General features: G+C 41.6%; 1 protein-coding gene across 11 annotated transcripts in view; it reads right to left on the minus strand.

The window, feature by feature from the left end:
* Window positions 1-16,766, minus strand: part of TLN2 (talin 2) — a 7,472,684-nt gene that overhangs the window by 4,185,191 nt on the left and 3,270,727 nt on the right. For all 11 annotated transcript variants that reach the window (XM_069624483.1, XM_069624482.1, XM_069624486.1 and 8 more), the window contains one exon: window positions 13,725-13,886. In XM_069624483.1, the coding sequence (XP_069480584.1) occupies window positions 13,725-13,886 (162 nt within the window). The remainder of the gene's footprint in view (window positions 1-13,724; window positions 13,887-16,766) is intronic.

The following is a 16,766-nucleotide window of genomic DNA, read 5'->3' on the forward strand; positions in this document are numbered from 1 at the left end:
CATGCGTGCATTCAAGCTACGAGCTGGTATGTTTTTTTGCAGCCACGATAACATTGCTCCAAGCAATGCGGCTTATTTTGAAGGGGATGGTGTTGCGCTATCTTCTTTGGGAAATGCGATGTTCTTTTGGAACGTAAGGCTTGCTTTAGAGAAGGTTCTGTAATGTTCGCAGGAGTAAAGCAAGGACAAAATATACACAAAAATAAGTAAAATACCAGATGTCTGTACGGTATCTGGCCAAAAATAAACAAAAAAACGGCTCTTTTCAGAGCCTACCTTAAAGGGGAAAAAGGGGAATAGTACTTTAATGTACCATCGTCACGCTCTGATCCTGTACATGTCCGCGAACATGGTGCTAGTTTGCAGCCAGCACATATCACCAATGGGGATTAAGGGGTGGAGACGCATGCAAATGAGAAGGAGCGGAGCTAGGGATTGGTCCATAAAGTTCAGTAGGTGTGTTCTGACCGACGTACTTTAGTAAGACCGTCTTCTCCCTCACAGGAGACCACACAGCCATGGCTTTCCATGCTCGAAAACAGATTATCTGGATTTTGGGAGACTCATGGATACATTGGTTGAAGGTGCATGCAGAAAGCTGCAGTTTATCTGCAAATCTCGGATTTCCTCATGTGGAAGTGCACTGGCATGGCGTGCGTGGCATGAGATGGCTGGATTTGGTACCTCTCTGTATTACTTTACTGACAGAGCTTCCTCCAGATATACTGATCATTAATTGCAGAGGAAACAATTTAGGCCATGTATCTGGGATTTCGTTGCAATTTGCAATGAAGGAAGGACTTGCAAAGCTCTTGGACATGTTTCCAAATTGTCGAATACTTTTTTCCTGTATTGCACAAAGACAAATATGGCTGTGTTCTTCTGCATTTGGTCCACAACTGGAGAAAACGAGACGCAATGTGAATAAGGCTGTTTGTGCCTTTTTAAGAGATGTTGGCATGTCCTCTTTTCACAATGAAAACATTTTGTTTCGCAGCACTTTCATTTTCCGCAGAGATGGAATCTACCTCACATCTGCTGGCAATCAGATTTTTCTTCGCAATGTACAAAATGCAGTGCGACCTCTTTTGCAATCACACTAACCTATCAGACAATCCGTTTTCACCAATCCACAGTTTTTGACCCACACAACACACCACCAAAAGGCTCTTTTCAGAGCCACCACTTACTCCCAGCGTACACTTAATTGTGTTTACTCCGCTTGCACCCTCCCTTTTTTCCCCTACGACTGTCAGTGAACCTTTTCAGAACTCTGCGTGGGTGTACGACCGTCACTTCATAGTTCTGTTGTTATACTGAGAAAGGCGGCTCTGAAAAGACCCTTTTCTGTAATTTTTGTAGTTTTTACGTTTATTGCTTAACAGCACACATCACACTAGGAGAAGAGGCCAAAAAAGGGTAAAAAAGGGACACCAACCACGGGGATAAGAAAGGGCAAGTGAACAGAGAAAGTTTTAGGGTGAGCTTTATTTAGGTAAGGAGCAGATCTTCTGGTGCTCAGTGACTGCAGCCTCAAAAGCACTTCGAAAACTCTCCCCCCTGCAGAGTACTGCGTCACAATACATACACACTACTGTCACCTTTGAAAGGTAAGGGTCAACAGCATTGCGAATGGCTTGTGAGGCAGCTGGAGGGAGGCGCTCCCCCACAGGAGTGTCTCTTGTGGTGGGAGGATCGGACACGGAGGATGCTGTGGAGGAACTTAATCGACTATGCTCTTCACATGGCACCACCTTGCGAATGTCCGCAGTGTGGAACGAAGTGAGGTGTCGCTTCATGGTTGTCGTACCAAAGCTGTACGCACCAAATCTCCCGCGACTCAGCACCACCTCACACTGGTTACACTTCACCAGGTTAGCACGTGCTTTTGGTACGTTCCCATAAATGGAAAACAACCCCCACACCCACGACTCCCGGCGAGTGCTGCTAGTGCCGAGTTCCTGCACTTCATTCTCTTCCTCCTCTTCTTCCTTCCTCTCTACATCCTCACCCATAAATCTCTCTGCAGGCCCTTGGGGAGGTGGTGGTGGTGGCGGGTTTGGGGGTGGTGCAGAGGCTAATGACCCAACAGCAGCCATGGAAGCCATACCGATTAGTTTCCTTTTGGTCACTACAGCAGTAAAGGCAGTATACCTCAATCTGCCATAGCTAGAAGGACAATGAAGATGCGCTCGGGGGTGTGGCCATTTGTAGGGGTGGAGGGGTGTGCCTCGTGACCGTCTTCATCCCTGCAAAGCGGTACAAAAATTTTACACAGCAAGTCCTGAGATCAGCTATTGTCTGGGATATGTGAAATTACATTTTTACACTTTCCCTTGTTTCTACAAGTTCTTTTGCACTGTTGCGGAAGCACACCAACTGCGCAAATTAGTCCACACGCTCAGCGTGGGTGCGGTCACATGATGACATCCTGAACACATCCGCGCCAGAAATGGGAGTCCACTGGACAGCAAATGCAGAGTACCAAACGTGCGCATGCACGCAGGTGTCCTACGGACAGTGTTCGGGTTATCAAACTAATTCAAAGTGCGACACAAGTGAGACGGACAGTTAGGGACAGGCGCGATGTTCGCTATACTTACGGTTGTACTGCACATGTGCATACATGATATGTTCACTGTACGAACAGTTCCAGTGTCTTTAGGACAACTCCATTTTGTTTGCCTACGAACTTGCCGGCCACCGCGCCTGTTCTACGGACGGCACCATTTTGGCTGCGCCCGATACAGACAGGCATACTGTCCTTCACACACTCCCATTTTGCTCATTTACACCCATTCCGGATAACTGGTTTGTTCTACGAACATGTATCATCTTGTTTCCAAGCTGTACGGCAAAGTACACTATCATTTGGGCAACCCTTTCTGTTTATGTACGCACAATTTCAACAGATGGTGCAGTCAAACATCAAATCCATCTTACTTGACATTAGTAAGGGTAGGTGTACTGCCTTTACAGCACCCACATTCCATTCCTTGCGGATAGGTTGAACAGGCGCGAACATTTTACGTCTTTTTTAAAAAAAAATGTTTTACACCTTCTCATCCACTACAACTACTGTACAGAAACATTCAAAACTCACACACACACATCATTCCAAAGAAATAGCGGGGGAAGCAGATACTGAAACAAATATGGGGGAATTAGGATTCAACACGGACTGGTTATGAGGAGAAGATTTGTGAGGGGAAGAAGGGATGGATATTTCGTCAAAACGTCTATTTTCCTCTTGAAGGTTTGGGATGGGTCACTAGGGAATGGAGAAGCAGGGCAGGTGCAGGTGGGGCAATGCTAACAAACTTTTCCTCTCACACAGTCCTCCACAAACTCCCGTAAACTTTTAAAATTATCGTTCAATATGTCCATTTTCTGCTCTATCCTTTTTCTCCTGTCTTCTTCTGTCTCGTTTGTTGCCCTTTCTTAATTTCTTTCCTGGTCTGTTGAAAAAAAGAATACATACGTTAAATGCCTATAAAATACTGGTCATTATTTTGCGTATGCAGAGCTTTGTGTACCATTATTGTCGCTGTCTTCAGACATTTCCCCATGCGGGAATTACTTCTCCAGCCACTGCAAAGTACTAGCCATTTCTGAGTCAAAACAACAGAAAGAAATTATTATTTCTGCACCACATACCAAAACAAAACCACACCCATACAAAAAATGACCTACCCTCACTCTTTTGCTGTAATCTCCCTTCGTCCTACTGCGTCTGTCCACTGTCGTTCCAGCCTGCCAAGTTTCTGTGAAGTGATTACGCTGGAGGCATCCTTTTTTTTATGGTACCATCCACTTCATTCTACATGGTTATTAAATGTGTCATTTTCTTTTCCTATCTTCCGGTTTCCATATTTACTTATTACTACTTATAATATCTTTATGTCTTTCTTCTACGTTGCACACTTTTTGTGTAAGACAATAGTACATTTTCAGATATCCCCGCCTCTTTGGGTAATGTTGATCCAGTCCGCCCACGTCCACAAACAGGCGCTCAGTCTGTCCCTTTCCAATATCAATAGGGAGGGGGTTCTGTATGTTCTACGTTAAATGTATGTCAAGTACGTAGATTATACTACATATCTCCCAAGATCACATGATTACAGTGTACATTCAGCACAACAACTTCATTGCCACAATGTCATGCTTAAGTTCCACCTTCCAAAAACCTGTACAATTCACTACAAAAAAAACTTTGTTAAGGGGACGTTACAGTTAAGTTGCCCTCCCAAAAACCCGTAAATTTTCACTACAAAAAAAAATGTGTTGAGGGGACGTTATGGTTAAGTTGCCCTAACAAAAACCTGTACACTTCACTAAAAAAATAGTTTGCACTTCCCCTTTATGCTTCAAATTAAAACCGAAAAACACCTGAAATTTCACAGTTATGGTAAACTAAGCCCCCAAACCTGCCACCACTCCTGTGCACTGCTAACACTAACACCCAGACGATGAAAGATGTCATCTCAAATGTCAATGATGACATCAATGACGACATCACTTGTTTAGCCCCTTTCTTTTCATTCCCTGCCATACATATATATGTACATTCAGTAGCAAAATGTCACTAAAGGAATGTTTTACTTCACAGTGAAACCAAAAACCACTGCACATTCCCCCATTATGGTAAGCTAAGCAACCATAACTTGCACCATATTCGTGCATTGCTAAGACTAACACCCAGGACATCAAAGATGACATCACAAATATCATTGATGACATCACTGATGACATCACATGTCTGCCTCACTTATTTTGGTGCATTGAAAAATGTAGGCCAGGTGGTTTTATTCACTGACAATCACAATATAAAAATTGAAAAGGTGTTGTATATGAAAACGTTACCCTTGTCGTGTTTTCTTAAAGTACTTTCCTTAGAGTCAGGTCAGAGCTCATGATGCACGTGCATGAGGCATTAGCAGGCCTCAAACACACAATTAATTTGTTTCCAGGAAGATAAACGTTCTGATGATGCAGTTTCTTTCTTCCTTACTTCAGTTTCCCTGTATGTGCCTTTCATTTATATGCTTTGGGTCTTCATATGTATTGTTTGTACTAGCACAAGTGTGTTTTAAGTCTTGATTTGATAGCTAGTTATAACATATGTAATATTACACAATCACCCCTGACATCTTGCTACCAACATTATAGAAAGAACCCCTTGCTTGTAGGTAGGGATTTTTCAGTAACATTATGTTCACATGTGATGTCATCAGTGATGTCATCAATGATATTTGTGATGTCATCTTTGATGTCCTGGGTGTTAGTCTTAGCAATGCACGTAGATGGTGCAAGTTATGGTTGCTTAGCTTACCATAATGGGGGAATGTGCAGTGGTTTTTGGTTTCACTGTGAAGTATAACATTCCTTTAGTGACATTTTTTTCCTGAATGTACATATATATGTATGGCAGGGAATGAAAAGAAAGGGGCTAAACAAGTGATGTCGTCATTGATGTCATCATTGACATTTGAGATGACATCTTTCATGGTCTGGGTGTTAGTGTTAGCAGTGCACAGGAGTGGTGCAGGTTTGGGGGCTTAGTTTACCAAACTGTCGAATTTCAGGGGTTTTTCGGTTTTAATTTGAAGCATAAAGGGGAGTTGGAAACTATTTTTTTAGTAAAGTGTACAGGTTTTTGTTAGGGCAACTTAACCATAACGTCCCCTCAACAAAGTCTTTTTTGTAGTGAATATATATATATGACATTAATGTTCTCTATATTGTTCTATATGTATTTACTGTGTCATAGGAATGCACTGTTTGCACAGAAGCACCATGCACTGTATATTGTCTCAACGCTACTTACTTAGCGAAGAAATTAATCTCGCTTCCAGGCACTTTATAACAATGGTAAGATGCATAAGCAGTTACTTGCTGGCTCTATTAATATTTTTGACAGATTTATTCTGCTACCCCTGCCTACATGTATTTTACGTGATAGACAACATTATATCATTCAGATAAAAACACATGGGACCATCATATGGCAAAGGAGTTACTAGAAGTCACCATTAGAAGCAGATGTTGGGATATATTGTTCTGTCGCATTACACAAGAAAAAATTCCCTTATTATATTGGAATATTTTAGAGAGATGTCTATAGTTTGTATTATGCATTTTATAATACGACATGAATATTTTGTACTATTCTATATGAATCTATTATATCATAGGAATGCATTGTTTACATAAAAGCACTATGCACTTTATTGTGACTGAACGTTACATATTCAGCGAAGATAGTTATCCCGCTTCTAGGTACTCCGTAAACATGGCAAGATGCATAAGCAGTCACCTCGTGGCTCTGTGAATATTTTAGGTAGATTTGTATTATTACCCCTGCCTCCATGCATCCAATAGGAAAGACAACACCATGTTATTAATATGGGAGTTTTAATGTTTCCGTATTGCCCTTATAATTGTGGTTTGTGTCATATACTATGAGCTGATTTTTAAATAGTACCAATATTTAAAATGCCAATTTTATTTGTATGTGTCTTGTTATGGCTGAAACGTTATGTTTGACGTTTTAACATATGCTTATACCATTCAGTAATGTGAGTCAGTAGCCCAAGCCAAGATGGCTAATTGCCATTATTTTTGAGATTATAAGTCACCTTCTTTATGTCTTTCACTGTGGGGGGAGTGTCTGTTATATAAACAAGCACTCTATGGGTGATGAGTGACTGTGAACAAGCCACTGGTTAGTGGTGAAACGCGTCAGGCTGGCGTCTGGCTAAGCAAAATTTGCACTGGGAGATCACTTTTTATCTGCTGCATATGTAAAATAAAGGCTGTTATATTTTACACAACCAATGATGCAGTATTTGCTGTTGGATTTTCGTGATTATTTGGATCATTGGAACACTTTTTTGTTCGTGGAGTGCTGCTCGCTTGAATAGTTTCCGTTTGAAGCTGTTTGTTTTTGAAATATATATATATATATATGTATATATATATGTATATATATATATATATATATATATATATATATATATATATATATATGTATGTATATATATATATGTATGAGATTTCCCGACAGTGTCCATTGTGAGAATTCATCACATGCGTCCCTTATCAATTGGATTGTACTCCCTGTGCCAAGGGGCCTTAGCTGATTAGATTGATACCGTGTTAGGTGGTAGGTTTTTGTGATAAGTGCTGCCGTCCGTGAATTAGGTTTTTCGGTAGCAGTGGCTTATTTAGGGTAGGTGTGCAATATGTTATGGTAAAACCGTGACAATCTTCTGTTCCAAGATTCAGTCAAATTATTAATGCAAAATACATTACTAGTTACGTATTTTTGCATTAATTAGGAAGCTTGTATCGTGCATGGCATTAGCATATACAAGATGTATATGCACATGTGGCCCATGTTGAGCTAGGTATTAGTGATATGCGCTCAATCGTGCTTCTGTTCCAAGTTTCGAAACGTATTTAGTCAAATTATCAAAGTAAACTACATTATAAATTACGTATTCAAGTCCGGTGCATTAATTAGAGAGCTTGCCTCGTGCAGGCTTTCAGCCTATACTGGACATATATGCACGTTACGGTAAACCTTTAATGTCATTCTATTGTTGCAAGATTTGAATTGTATTAATTAGAGAGCTCGCCATGTGCGAGGTTTCAGCCTATGCAGGGACGTTTATGCACGTTACGGTAAACCGTCATTCTTTCGTTCCAAGATTCAAATTGTATTCAATCAGTTTATCAATGCAAAATACATAACTAGTTGCGTATTCGGATTTGGGGCATAAATTAGAGAGCTCGCCTTGTGCAGGGCTTCAGCCTCTACAAGACGTATATACACATGTAGCCCATGTTGAGCTAAGAGATCTTACCTTGTAAGAATCATCGAGAACCCTGCGTTCGCTCCCATCTGCTTACTTCACTTACTTCACTTCTGAATGTGCGCTGCCTGTTCATCTATCTAGTCGCTGGCCGTGAAGCGGCATCTAAGTCACGTGACCCTGATGGTCGGTCACATGTACGGGCTCAGTTCTAGAGTCCCGTTTGCTCAGCCATGAATAGTGTTCTGTTCATTCGATCTGCTAGGTGCTGTATTTTACGATGCTTTTGATTTAAGGCAACTTCTGTTTTCTCCCAGATTTTATTTTATTTGGCGAACCGTTGAGTTCTCATCCCATCATTGATTTTGTAATTTGAGTAGTTCTGTGAGACAATCTTAAGTTTTGGAAAGCCCAATCAGTTATCATCAAATCAGTGGACTGGGGTAAGGTGTTTTGTTGTTTAAATGCTAACGATAAGCAAGTAACAATGGGAAGTACTATTCATTTTGGTTATGGGTTGAATAAACCTTGCTAGGTGAAACCCTGAGTTAGATTTATTGCTTGTTGTGTTTAATAGGACTCATTTACGGTGGTGTTCATATTAGTAAGTGGGTAGTGGGGCAGTTATGTGTCAGACCTCCCCAGATACCACTTCCATTTGTTCGTATATTATCACAAAAAATAGTGCATTTCTGTATCAGTGTTCAAGCCTTCTGTCATCACTCTTATATCACAGATTAAACAACATTAATTTTGGTGCAAACATTTCTCTCAGTCCCCCAGTCTTTCATCCTGGGTTATGTGTTTGGCTCCAAAGAACTTGATGTTCTCCTTTCTGTCGTATGGATGGCACTTGTTCCAGTGTTCAGATAGTGCTGTCGTTTGTCTGTGTTTGCGATTGTTCTGAGGTGTTCCCTGATTCTTATTCTTAACTCATGAATGGTGCTCCCAACATATACTTCATTACAGATACAGATAGTCAGATAAATTACCTAGGTGGTTCTGCAATTTATAAATTCATTAATTACCACATTCTTTCCACTCGCAGTTTTATAGCTTTGTATGTTATTAAGAGCGTGTCTGCACATGCTTCAGTTGAAACACTTAAAGAAACCCTTTAGGTTCTTTCCAGTTAGTATGTTAGTCTGAAATGTATGTTTAGCTCCTCTCAAGTAGCATGGGCTCAGTTTAGAGTGTAGTGTAGGTGCTTTCGTATACACTATATCTGGTTTGTTTGGTAAATATTGTGTCAGGTTTGTGTCCAGTTGCAGTAAATGCCAGTTTCTCTGAAAGATCTTTCTTATCAGTGTGTTGTTTCCTGTACATTGTGTTTTCATCCATATTGTGTCAGGATGTTCTGGCATACCTTTTTTCCTTGGTTTAAAGTAATTATCTCTGTTCGCAAATGTCCACTTTGCTCATGGCTCTTTGTCTGCAATCTACTTCATATCCTCTTGACTCAAATCTGTCTTTGATCATTGTACATTCTGATCTGTATGTCTTGGTTTGGCTGCAGTTCCTTTTGGCTCTTGTGAATTCTCCGATTGGGATGATACGTATAGTTTTCTGAAGGTGACAGCTGTTGGCTTGTAATGTTGCATTAACTTCTGTCTTTTTTCTGTATGTTCTCGTTTCCAATTTTCCATCCTCTATATAGATATACAAGTCCAAGAATGTCACCTCTGTTTTACTGTTTTCAATAGTGAACTCAAGGACAAATTAATTTCTGTTAAGATATTCACAGAACTCCATCATTTCTGTTTCACTCCCGTTCCATATGATAGAAAATATGGTCTATATATCTCTGCCATTTGACCACCTTTTTGTGATAGTCTCGGGTGTTTTGTGGCGTGTTTGTTTTCAAATTCTCCTATAAATAGGTATGCCATAGATGGCGAAAAACATGTGCCCATAGCTATGCCCTTTGTTTGTCAGTAGAAGATCTCATTAAATATGTAAATGTTCTTTTCAAGTACAAAAGGTTAGTAATTCCTTGATCATCGCTATGAACATCAGATGTGACGTCGAGACATTCTCATATACAAAGTCAATAGTTTTTATGGCTACCTTGTGGCCAATACATGTGTACAGTGCTTTGACATTCATTGTGACAAGCAGGAAGTCCTGACTCCATATTGTGTCACTGAGTATTTCTAAGATGTGCATCGTGTGACAGGTATAGGATTCGATTTTGTACACCTCTGGTCTGATAATCTTGTGTCTTTGGACACATTTTCTATCAACCACCCTATCCCGCTGACAATAGGTCTGACCTCTGGTAGTGTGTCATACTCCTTGTGGACCTTGGGTAGAAAGTATATGGTGGGGATCCTTGGTTTATCATTGTTCATAAAGGATTTTTCTTCATCCGTTAAGAGTTGTTTCCTGTGCCATTTGTTGGTCAGCTCTTGTAGTTCTTTCACACTCTGAGTTATTATACTTTTCTGGACTATTGTATAGCAACCTGGTGTTGCTAAGTGCTTGTTAGCCATTGCTATATAGTTCATTTTGTTCAGGATCACTATGTTGTTCCCCTTGTCGGCCTCTTTTATTATTTTTTCTTTATCAGTCTTTAATTGGTTCAGGGCTAGTTTCTCATTTGCAGTTAGATTTCTGTTCCTACTTGTTTTATTTTTGTCCCTTGCTTTTTTAATGTCTTTTGAAACCGCTTTGTGGAAGGCATCAATACAGATGCCCTGTTGTATGATGAGAATGAATCTTGATCTTGGTTTTAGTCCACTTTCTCTTAATGCACTGTTGTGCAAGCCCAAATGGTTCAATAGGTCTTTCTCTGGTATTTCCTTGTTTTCTTCCAATGATAATAAGAGTCTGGTGTTGTTTACATTTTTTATAGTTAAATCACTTTTTGGGAAGTCAAATGTTTCTTCTTCTGCACTTGGTTCTAGGTTGTGGAAGAACTTTTTTAGTTTTTCTTTCCGTATGAATTTGTAAGTATCAATCTGAAGGTTAGTGTAGTCTGGGTTGATGCTTGGCGCGAAGGATAATCCTTTGTTCAGCCTGCTTATCTCTATTTTATTCAAGTTTTTGGTTGAAAAATGAATTACTAGGTTTGTCGTCGTTCTCTGGTCTCCTTCCTGTACTCTCATAGGGTTTGTATTACTTCTCTGTCTCCTCTTATTCTTTCCTCCTCTTCTTCCTCTTCTCCTGCAGCCCCTCGTGTGGGTGGTGCTGTTTTTCCAGTATTTGTCGCTGGAGTATTTAAAATAAGTGGGTTTCGGAATCTCACCTGTTTTGTATTTGTGACTGTTTCCTTTGTGGTAGCATTTTATTTCCTCTAAAAAAACGTTTAGTAGGTTCTTGGTTGTCCTGTTGTTTCTTTGTGCTCTTGTTCTCACTTTCTCCGTCCGAGCTCATGGGTGATGTACCCAGTGTGCTGTCCCTCAAGGTGGTTTTCTTCTTTTCATCATATTTTTGTTGAAATGTGTATACTCGATCTTGTCTGTAGTCCTTATCGTCTATTGATGTTCTTCTTTCCTTTCTTAGTTTAATTTCATCCTGATGTTGTGTTAGTATACCATCCATTGTCTTGCATTTCTTCCTTTTGGTCTCTTCCGGTGCATCCATTTCCTGGATTTCTTTTTGAACTTTTGCCATTTCTTCTTCAATTCTTTTGTGTTCCCTACTGACATGTTCCGCCAGCAGTTCCACCATTCTGCTCGAATTTCCATTAAGATTATTTACCCATTCTTCTGCTAGGTCATTATCCTCTTCGTGGTAGTTTGTTTTTTAGGTAGTTCAGCATTGTTGCTTTCTCATAGTATTTGTTAATTTTCTTAATTGATAGTATTTCAAGTTTGATCAATTTGTCTCGTAGAGATTCTGCTGTGCTTGATTTGTTCCTGAAAGCATTCTCTGTACTCCCTCTCAAGGAGAAGAGTGCTCTTGTATCCTCGTCCCTGTTCACTCTGTATGTAGTCATGTTTAGTTTGTTGGTGGCCACACTGACTGATTGAATTGTAGTGTACATATTTTTTGGTCACTTTTATCAGTCTGTGTGCTCTACCCACTGTTGATCTGTTTGTGATGCCTTGTTTCTTTGTATTCGCTCAGTACCTGACTGATCCAAGTTAAGGTCAGTGTCTGCATGGCTCCATAGAGACTGATATTGAAGCTAAGACTGCAAGCGTTAAACCCTTCATTGAAAATAAGTGATGCTTTATTTTATTTTATGTCAAGTAAAAATAAATACAAGCAGAAACCAGTACCAACGCTCTAAGCAAGCTTGTAAACCCCACAAAAAAAGAAGAAGAAAAACAAATGTTACTAACATTTTATTTTGTGGGGTTCAGGACAAAACGGTCTGCTTTTTTATACACTAAATCCCCAAGAATATGGATGGTGTTTGCCTTTGGAATATGTGTACATGTTTCAATTCTTGGGAGCCATGAAGGAAAGTCATGTCCACTTCTGCAGCCCCAAATTACTGATGAAGGAGGCAGTTGCTTTTTTGCTCATCTAGAAGCATAAAATTGAGCTTCTAGTTCATCACGCAGAGGCAACACAATGCCCCAGATCTTATTGTTAAAAGATTTGATCCCAAGTCAAAACAAGGGTTGAAGCTGCATGGATGCACAGCTTCAACAGGGAACACCCACATTTTTACTTTCATTTTTTCCATCGCCGATTCAGAAGGAATGAATCATTTATCATTCAAAATAAATAACCAATTACAAATTTACACTCTGTGTAGTGCAACCACGAACACCCAAATATTGAAACCTGCCATAATCCAAGGGTACTGTGCAAACATAGCCACACGCAGGCATGCATCAGACTTTGCCTCTGAAGTGTTCAAATATGGAAAGATGAAAGACAATTTCTAATTTGTGTGCAATTTTAACATTTCGTAACTGGATCCAAGGTGTATAAATGCAAGTGTTTAGTTTAAAGATATGAGTGGAGTGGACTCTGTGTAAACTTGGTTCAAGATATCAGTGTTAAAATTACAGTGCAATTCATTGAAGGACAAGCTTTGACAAATCCAACCGTTTGGGCTTTTGTGTAGGCATGGGAAAGGCACTTTGAGTATAAAGTTTGAGGGTCAGAGTTGATTAAATCAAGATCAAATGTATAGAGGTGCGGATATATCGCTAATCAAATTTATTTCAATGATTATCCATTTTATATAAAATGTATACACAATTTATATAAACATCTTTTTTTTTAGTTCATCAAAGTTATTGGGGGCCATCATTTTCTGGGGTTCCATTAAATGTATATAAGAATTATTGAGATTATCAATGGTATATAAAACTTTTTGAGGGCAATTCAATTTTTAGGGAGGCAATCAAATGTACAGAGGTTCGGGCATGGCTGATGGGGTGGAAAAGGGACGGGTACATGTCAACTGAAATGCTTGAGGAAAGGTATCCCACCTTACTTTTCCTTATTGGAGACCACATAATCTGAAAATGTCCTCCCTTTCCAATAGTTTGAATAAATCGCTTTAAACCCCCTCATACTCGTATGACTAAATGGGAAAACCCAAATGATTTGGCATGGTATAATATTTGGTCTAGAACATCCAAATCATCGGCTTGGATGTACCTAAAAGAAAATGGCTTTAAGGTCCTGGTTCTTACTCCCTAGGGGTTGAGCAAAAATATTTTCTACATCTTCCTCCAGCCACTGTTCACAATCCCCAGGTGCCTCATTCCATATTCTACCATTAGGAAATGTAGCTTAACTTATCTCTAATTATTGCATCTGTTAAGTAATTGTTTTGCAGATTGTACTTCCAACCACAATTAATCAAATTCAAATCATGAAAAAAAGATGACCTATTCTCATTCCAGTCAGTGTAATCATAAACGTACATGGAAACACCAACTACATGCTGTCAATCTCACCGGTTAAGGACAACAGTTAATCACATAGATAAATTACCTTTATTGTTTTGACAAGATTAGCAGTGCTGTTTGCCACCTCCTTGGCAGACTGCACAAAGTGCCTCTTGGCCACAGGATTGGCTGTCTTTGATGATGCAATTCGGCAGGCATTGCACAAAGCGGAGGTGTGTTTGGCAACTATTGTAGCTGCTGATAAAACCTGTAAAACAAGCAGTATGAAGTTAAATCAAGGAAGGAAAGGATCAGACAGTATATGCATACCTGATCTAAGCAATGCTGGAAGATATTTCTAAAAGCAGTGACATTACTAGGGTTGGTGACACCTGGGGCAGTAACTCATGGTGTCAACCCCCTCCCGGGTGGTGGGGGGAGGGGAGGTTAGTGACACCATGAGTTACTGCATCGGGTGTCACAAACACTCAACATCTGTATGGCTTACTTCGGCCATAAATGTGGTGGTGCAATCCACTTGGGCATAAAGACACACAAACCACAAACAAAGGCTATGCTGGCAAAATAGCTCACCTTGGCACACTGAAAACCGTAAGACACATCATAAGCAGTAAAAAATCACATTGTCTGTGTATATTATTTTAAAAGAAAGGCAGGTACTGATCTGTCAAGGGCGGACTGGCATGGCAAAGAGATTTTGTGTCACACGAGTAAGCACCTGTCAAAGCTGGCATCTCCATTGGGTTCCACTACCGGCTGCTCTGTTCCATTACAGGCTACAGGACTGTATCCTGGTGTTCACCTCCCCAGCTGCTCTGCTGCTCCCGGGTTGTTACAGGGGGAATGCTATGGACATTCAGTAGGTCCCCGTAGTGCTATGGACACTAGCACTCAACAGGCCCAGTGCCTGTGGGGGTTGGGGCCTGCTCTGGACCTCCAGTAGGCTCCATGGTTCTATGGGACTACAGAACCATCGGGAGTGGGGGCACAGCCAGCCATGTCCCTGACCATACAGACCCCTGCCAACGTACTGGCACGAGGGTCCCAAGGCATCAGGGCATGCAGGCCTGTGCTTCCACGTGTAGGCCTGGAGGCTTACATAAATGAGACACAGACTCAGTTGTTCCTCTCTGGGAGTCTGCAGCCATTCTGGTGCACGTGTCTGCAGAGGCTTCTTTTATAAGCTTGGGCCATGACTGTGGCATGTTAAAAGTGCAATACACAGGGGAGCGACACATTCCCCTTAAAAGGGCAACACACTTGGGAGTGTCACACACCACACAGGTGAGAGATCAGCTGCCTGGGCGGCAAAGAGCATCAGGAAAAGGGCCAGCGATAAAAGAGAGGCAGCAGCCCGTGGAGAAATGCGACAGGTGATGGGCTGGGTCTCAGGAAGAGCCAGGGGACGAACCGAGTGGAGGGAGGCCTGTGGCCTACGCTGCCATAGCCGCATCGCCCAGCAAACCACTCTGGGCCCATGTACCCCACCCACTTCCTACAGTAGGGACCAGCTTGGGGCGCCCCTCCCCCAGACTAGCAGACGCCAGCCCCTGGAAGTGGAAAGAGGGGACAAAATCCCAAGGTGCTAAAAGGAGCGGTGTTGCAGGGGGCTGGGGGGTAGAGGTAGCCCATCCCCTATTGTGTGCTTATAAGCACCGTAAGGTGGGCAAAGCAGCCTCATTGCCGGATCAGCTGAGGGCAGGAAGAAATATTCCAGTAAACATTTGGTGTCGAGTGTGAGGCAATAAAAGAAGCAAGGTAAGTTTAAGTTGGCTTGTGGTTGATGGGATCAGTTGTGGTTGTTTCATGTGGGGAGCTCAGAATGGAAGATTCGCTTGTTACATTGCAACTGGGCAAGCATTATGTAAGGTCCAGGCGGAGGCAGACGGCTTAGTCTGAGCATTCCCCATCTCGACATGGATGCGAATAAGTGCGAACACAGGTATGCAGTAATAAAATTGCGTGCGGCAAAAATGTCGCCTTTACAAAAAATTGCAGCAAAAATGCTGTGGTTTGACCCAGTAAAGGTGTACCTCATTATACCATTTAAGGGGAGCAGGGGTTGCGGGGGTGTCTCCCGCTCCTCTTCAATGGTATATTGGGTCTAGGCGTTGCAGGGGTGTCCCCTGCATCCTTTACATTGATTGCGGCGGCAAAACCACTGCCTTTTTGCTGCGATTTTTTGTGTATACTGCCATTTTTACTGCGATTTTAACACATGGAACCCGAACACAGTACGCTGACCAAGGTCGCAAATGGCGATTGTGTGCGTTGGCAGGATCAGCGAGGCGCCTGGGGGCTGCACATGTCATGCTTGCTAGCAGGTCGTTCCGGGATGTGACAACATAATATTGGAAGAATTTTGCATATGCTTGAAATCCTGGAAACGCATGTAGATACACAGCAGCATATAGTTACACAGCAGCATTGCAGCACTGGGAATGGGATAATAAACTGTAATGCAGTGGGAAGGGAGAGCTGAGGACAGGGGGAATCGGTAATGGGGACAGGTATGTGGGGTGGGGGGAGACCTGATCGGTAATGTATAGCTCAGCATTTGAGGTTAATTTCGCTGGTATTGGTGCTAAAGTCATGTTTAAACGAGCATACTAGCTGGTGGGTTGGCCATGCAACCATGCTGGTTCAGGCCCATGGATGTCGAGGGGGGGGCCTTAGCATGGCATGGCAGACAGAAGAGGGATGGGAGGAGGACTGCAGTGTCGGGGTATGCTTATTATGTGAATTGGAACACTTGATGGGTAGGCACAGGGGCGGCAGTGGCTGGGCAAACCTCAACATCCCAAAATATTGGTGTTATTTTGGGCTTGTCTAAATTGTGTTGACTTTTCAATTGCATAACGTGCGCTGGTAACGTTTGGATACGCTTAAAACCCAGCAATGGCGGACATGTATAACAGAGGCTGTAAGTTCCCATAATGTTGAGCACATCCTTTTATGCGGCGATCTTAATTCAACTGTCCCTGTTCAAGGAGATACAAAGGTCGCAAAGCCACATACATCCAATTTAAAAACCAAATCATTATTGAGAGGCATCGTCTGGGCAGACTGTATGGAATCCTGGGACCTACATAATCTATACCAACTAGACGCTTCCCCAGTGCCGGAA

Source organism: Ambystoma mexicanum, chromosome 11 (assembly GCF_040938575.1).
Source record: "Ambystoma mexicanum isolate Mex_15411 chromosome 11, UKY_AmexF1_1, whole genome shotgun sequence".
NCBI lineage: Eukaryota > Metazoa > Chordata > Amphibia > Caudata > Ambystomatidae > Ambystoma > Ambystoma mexicanum.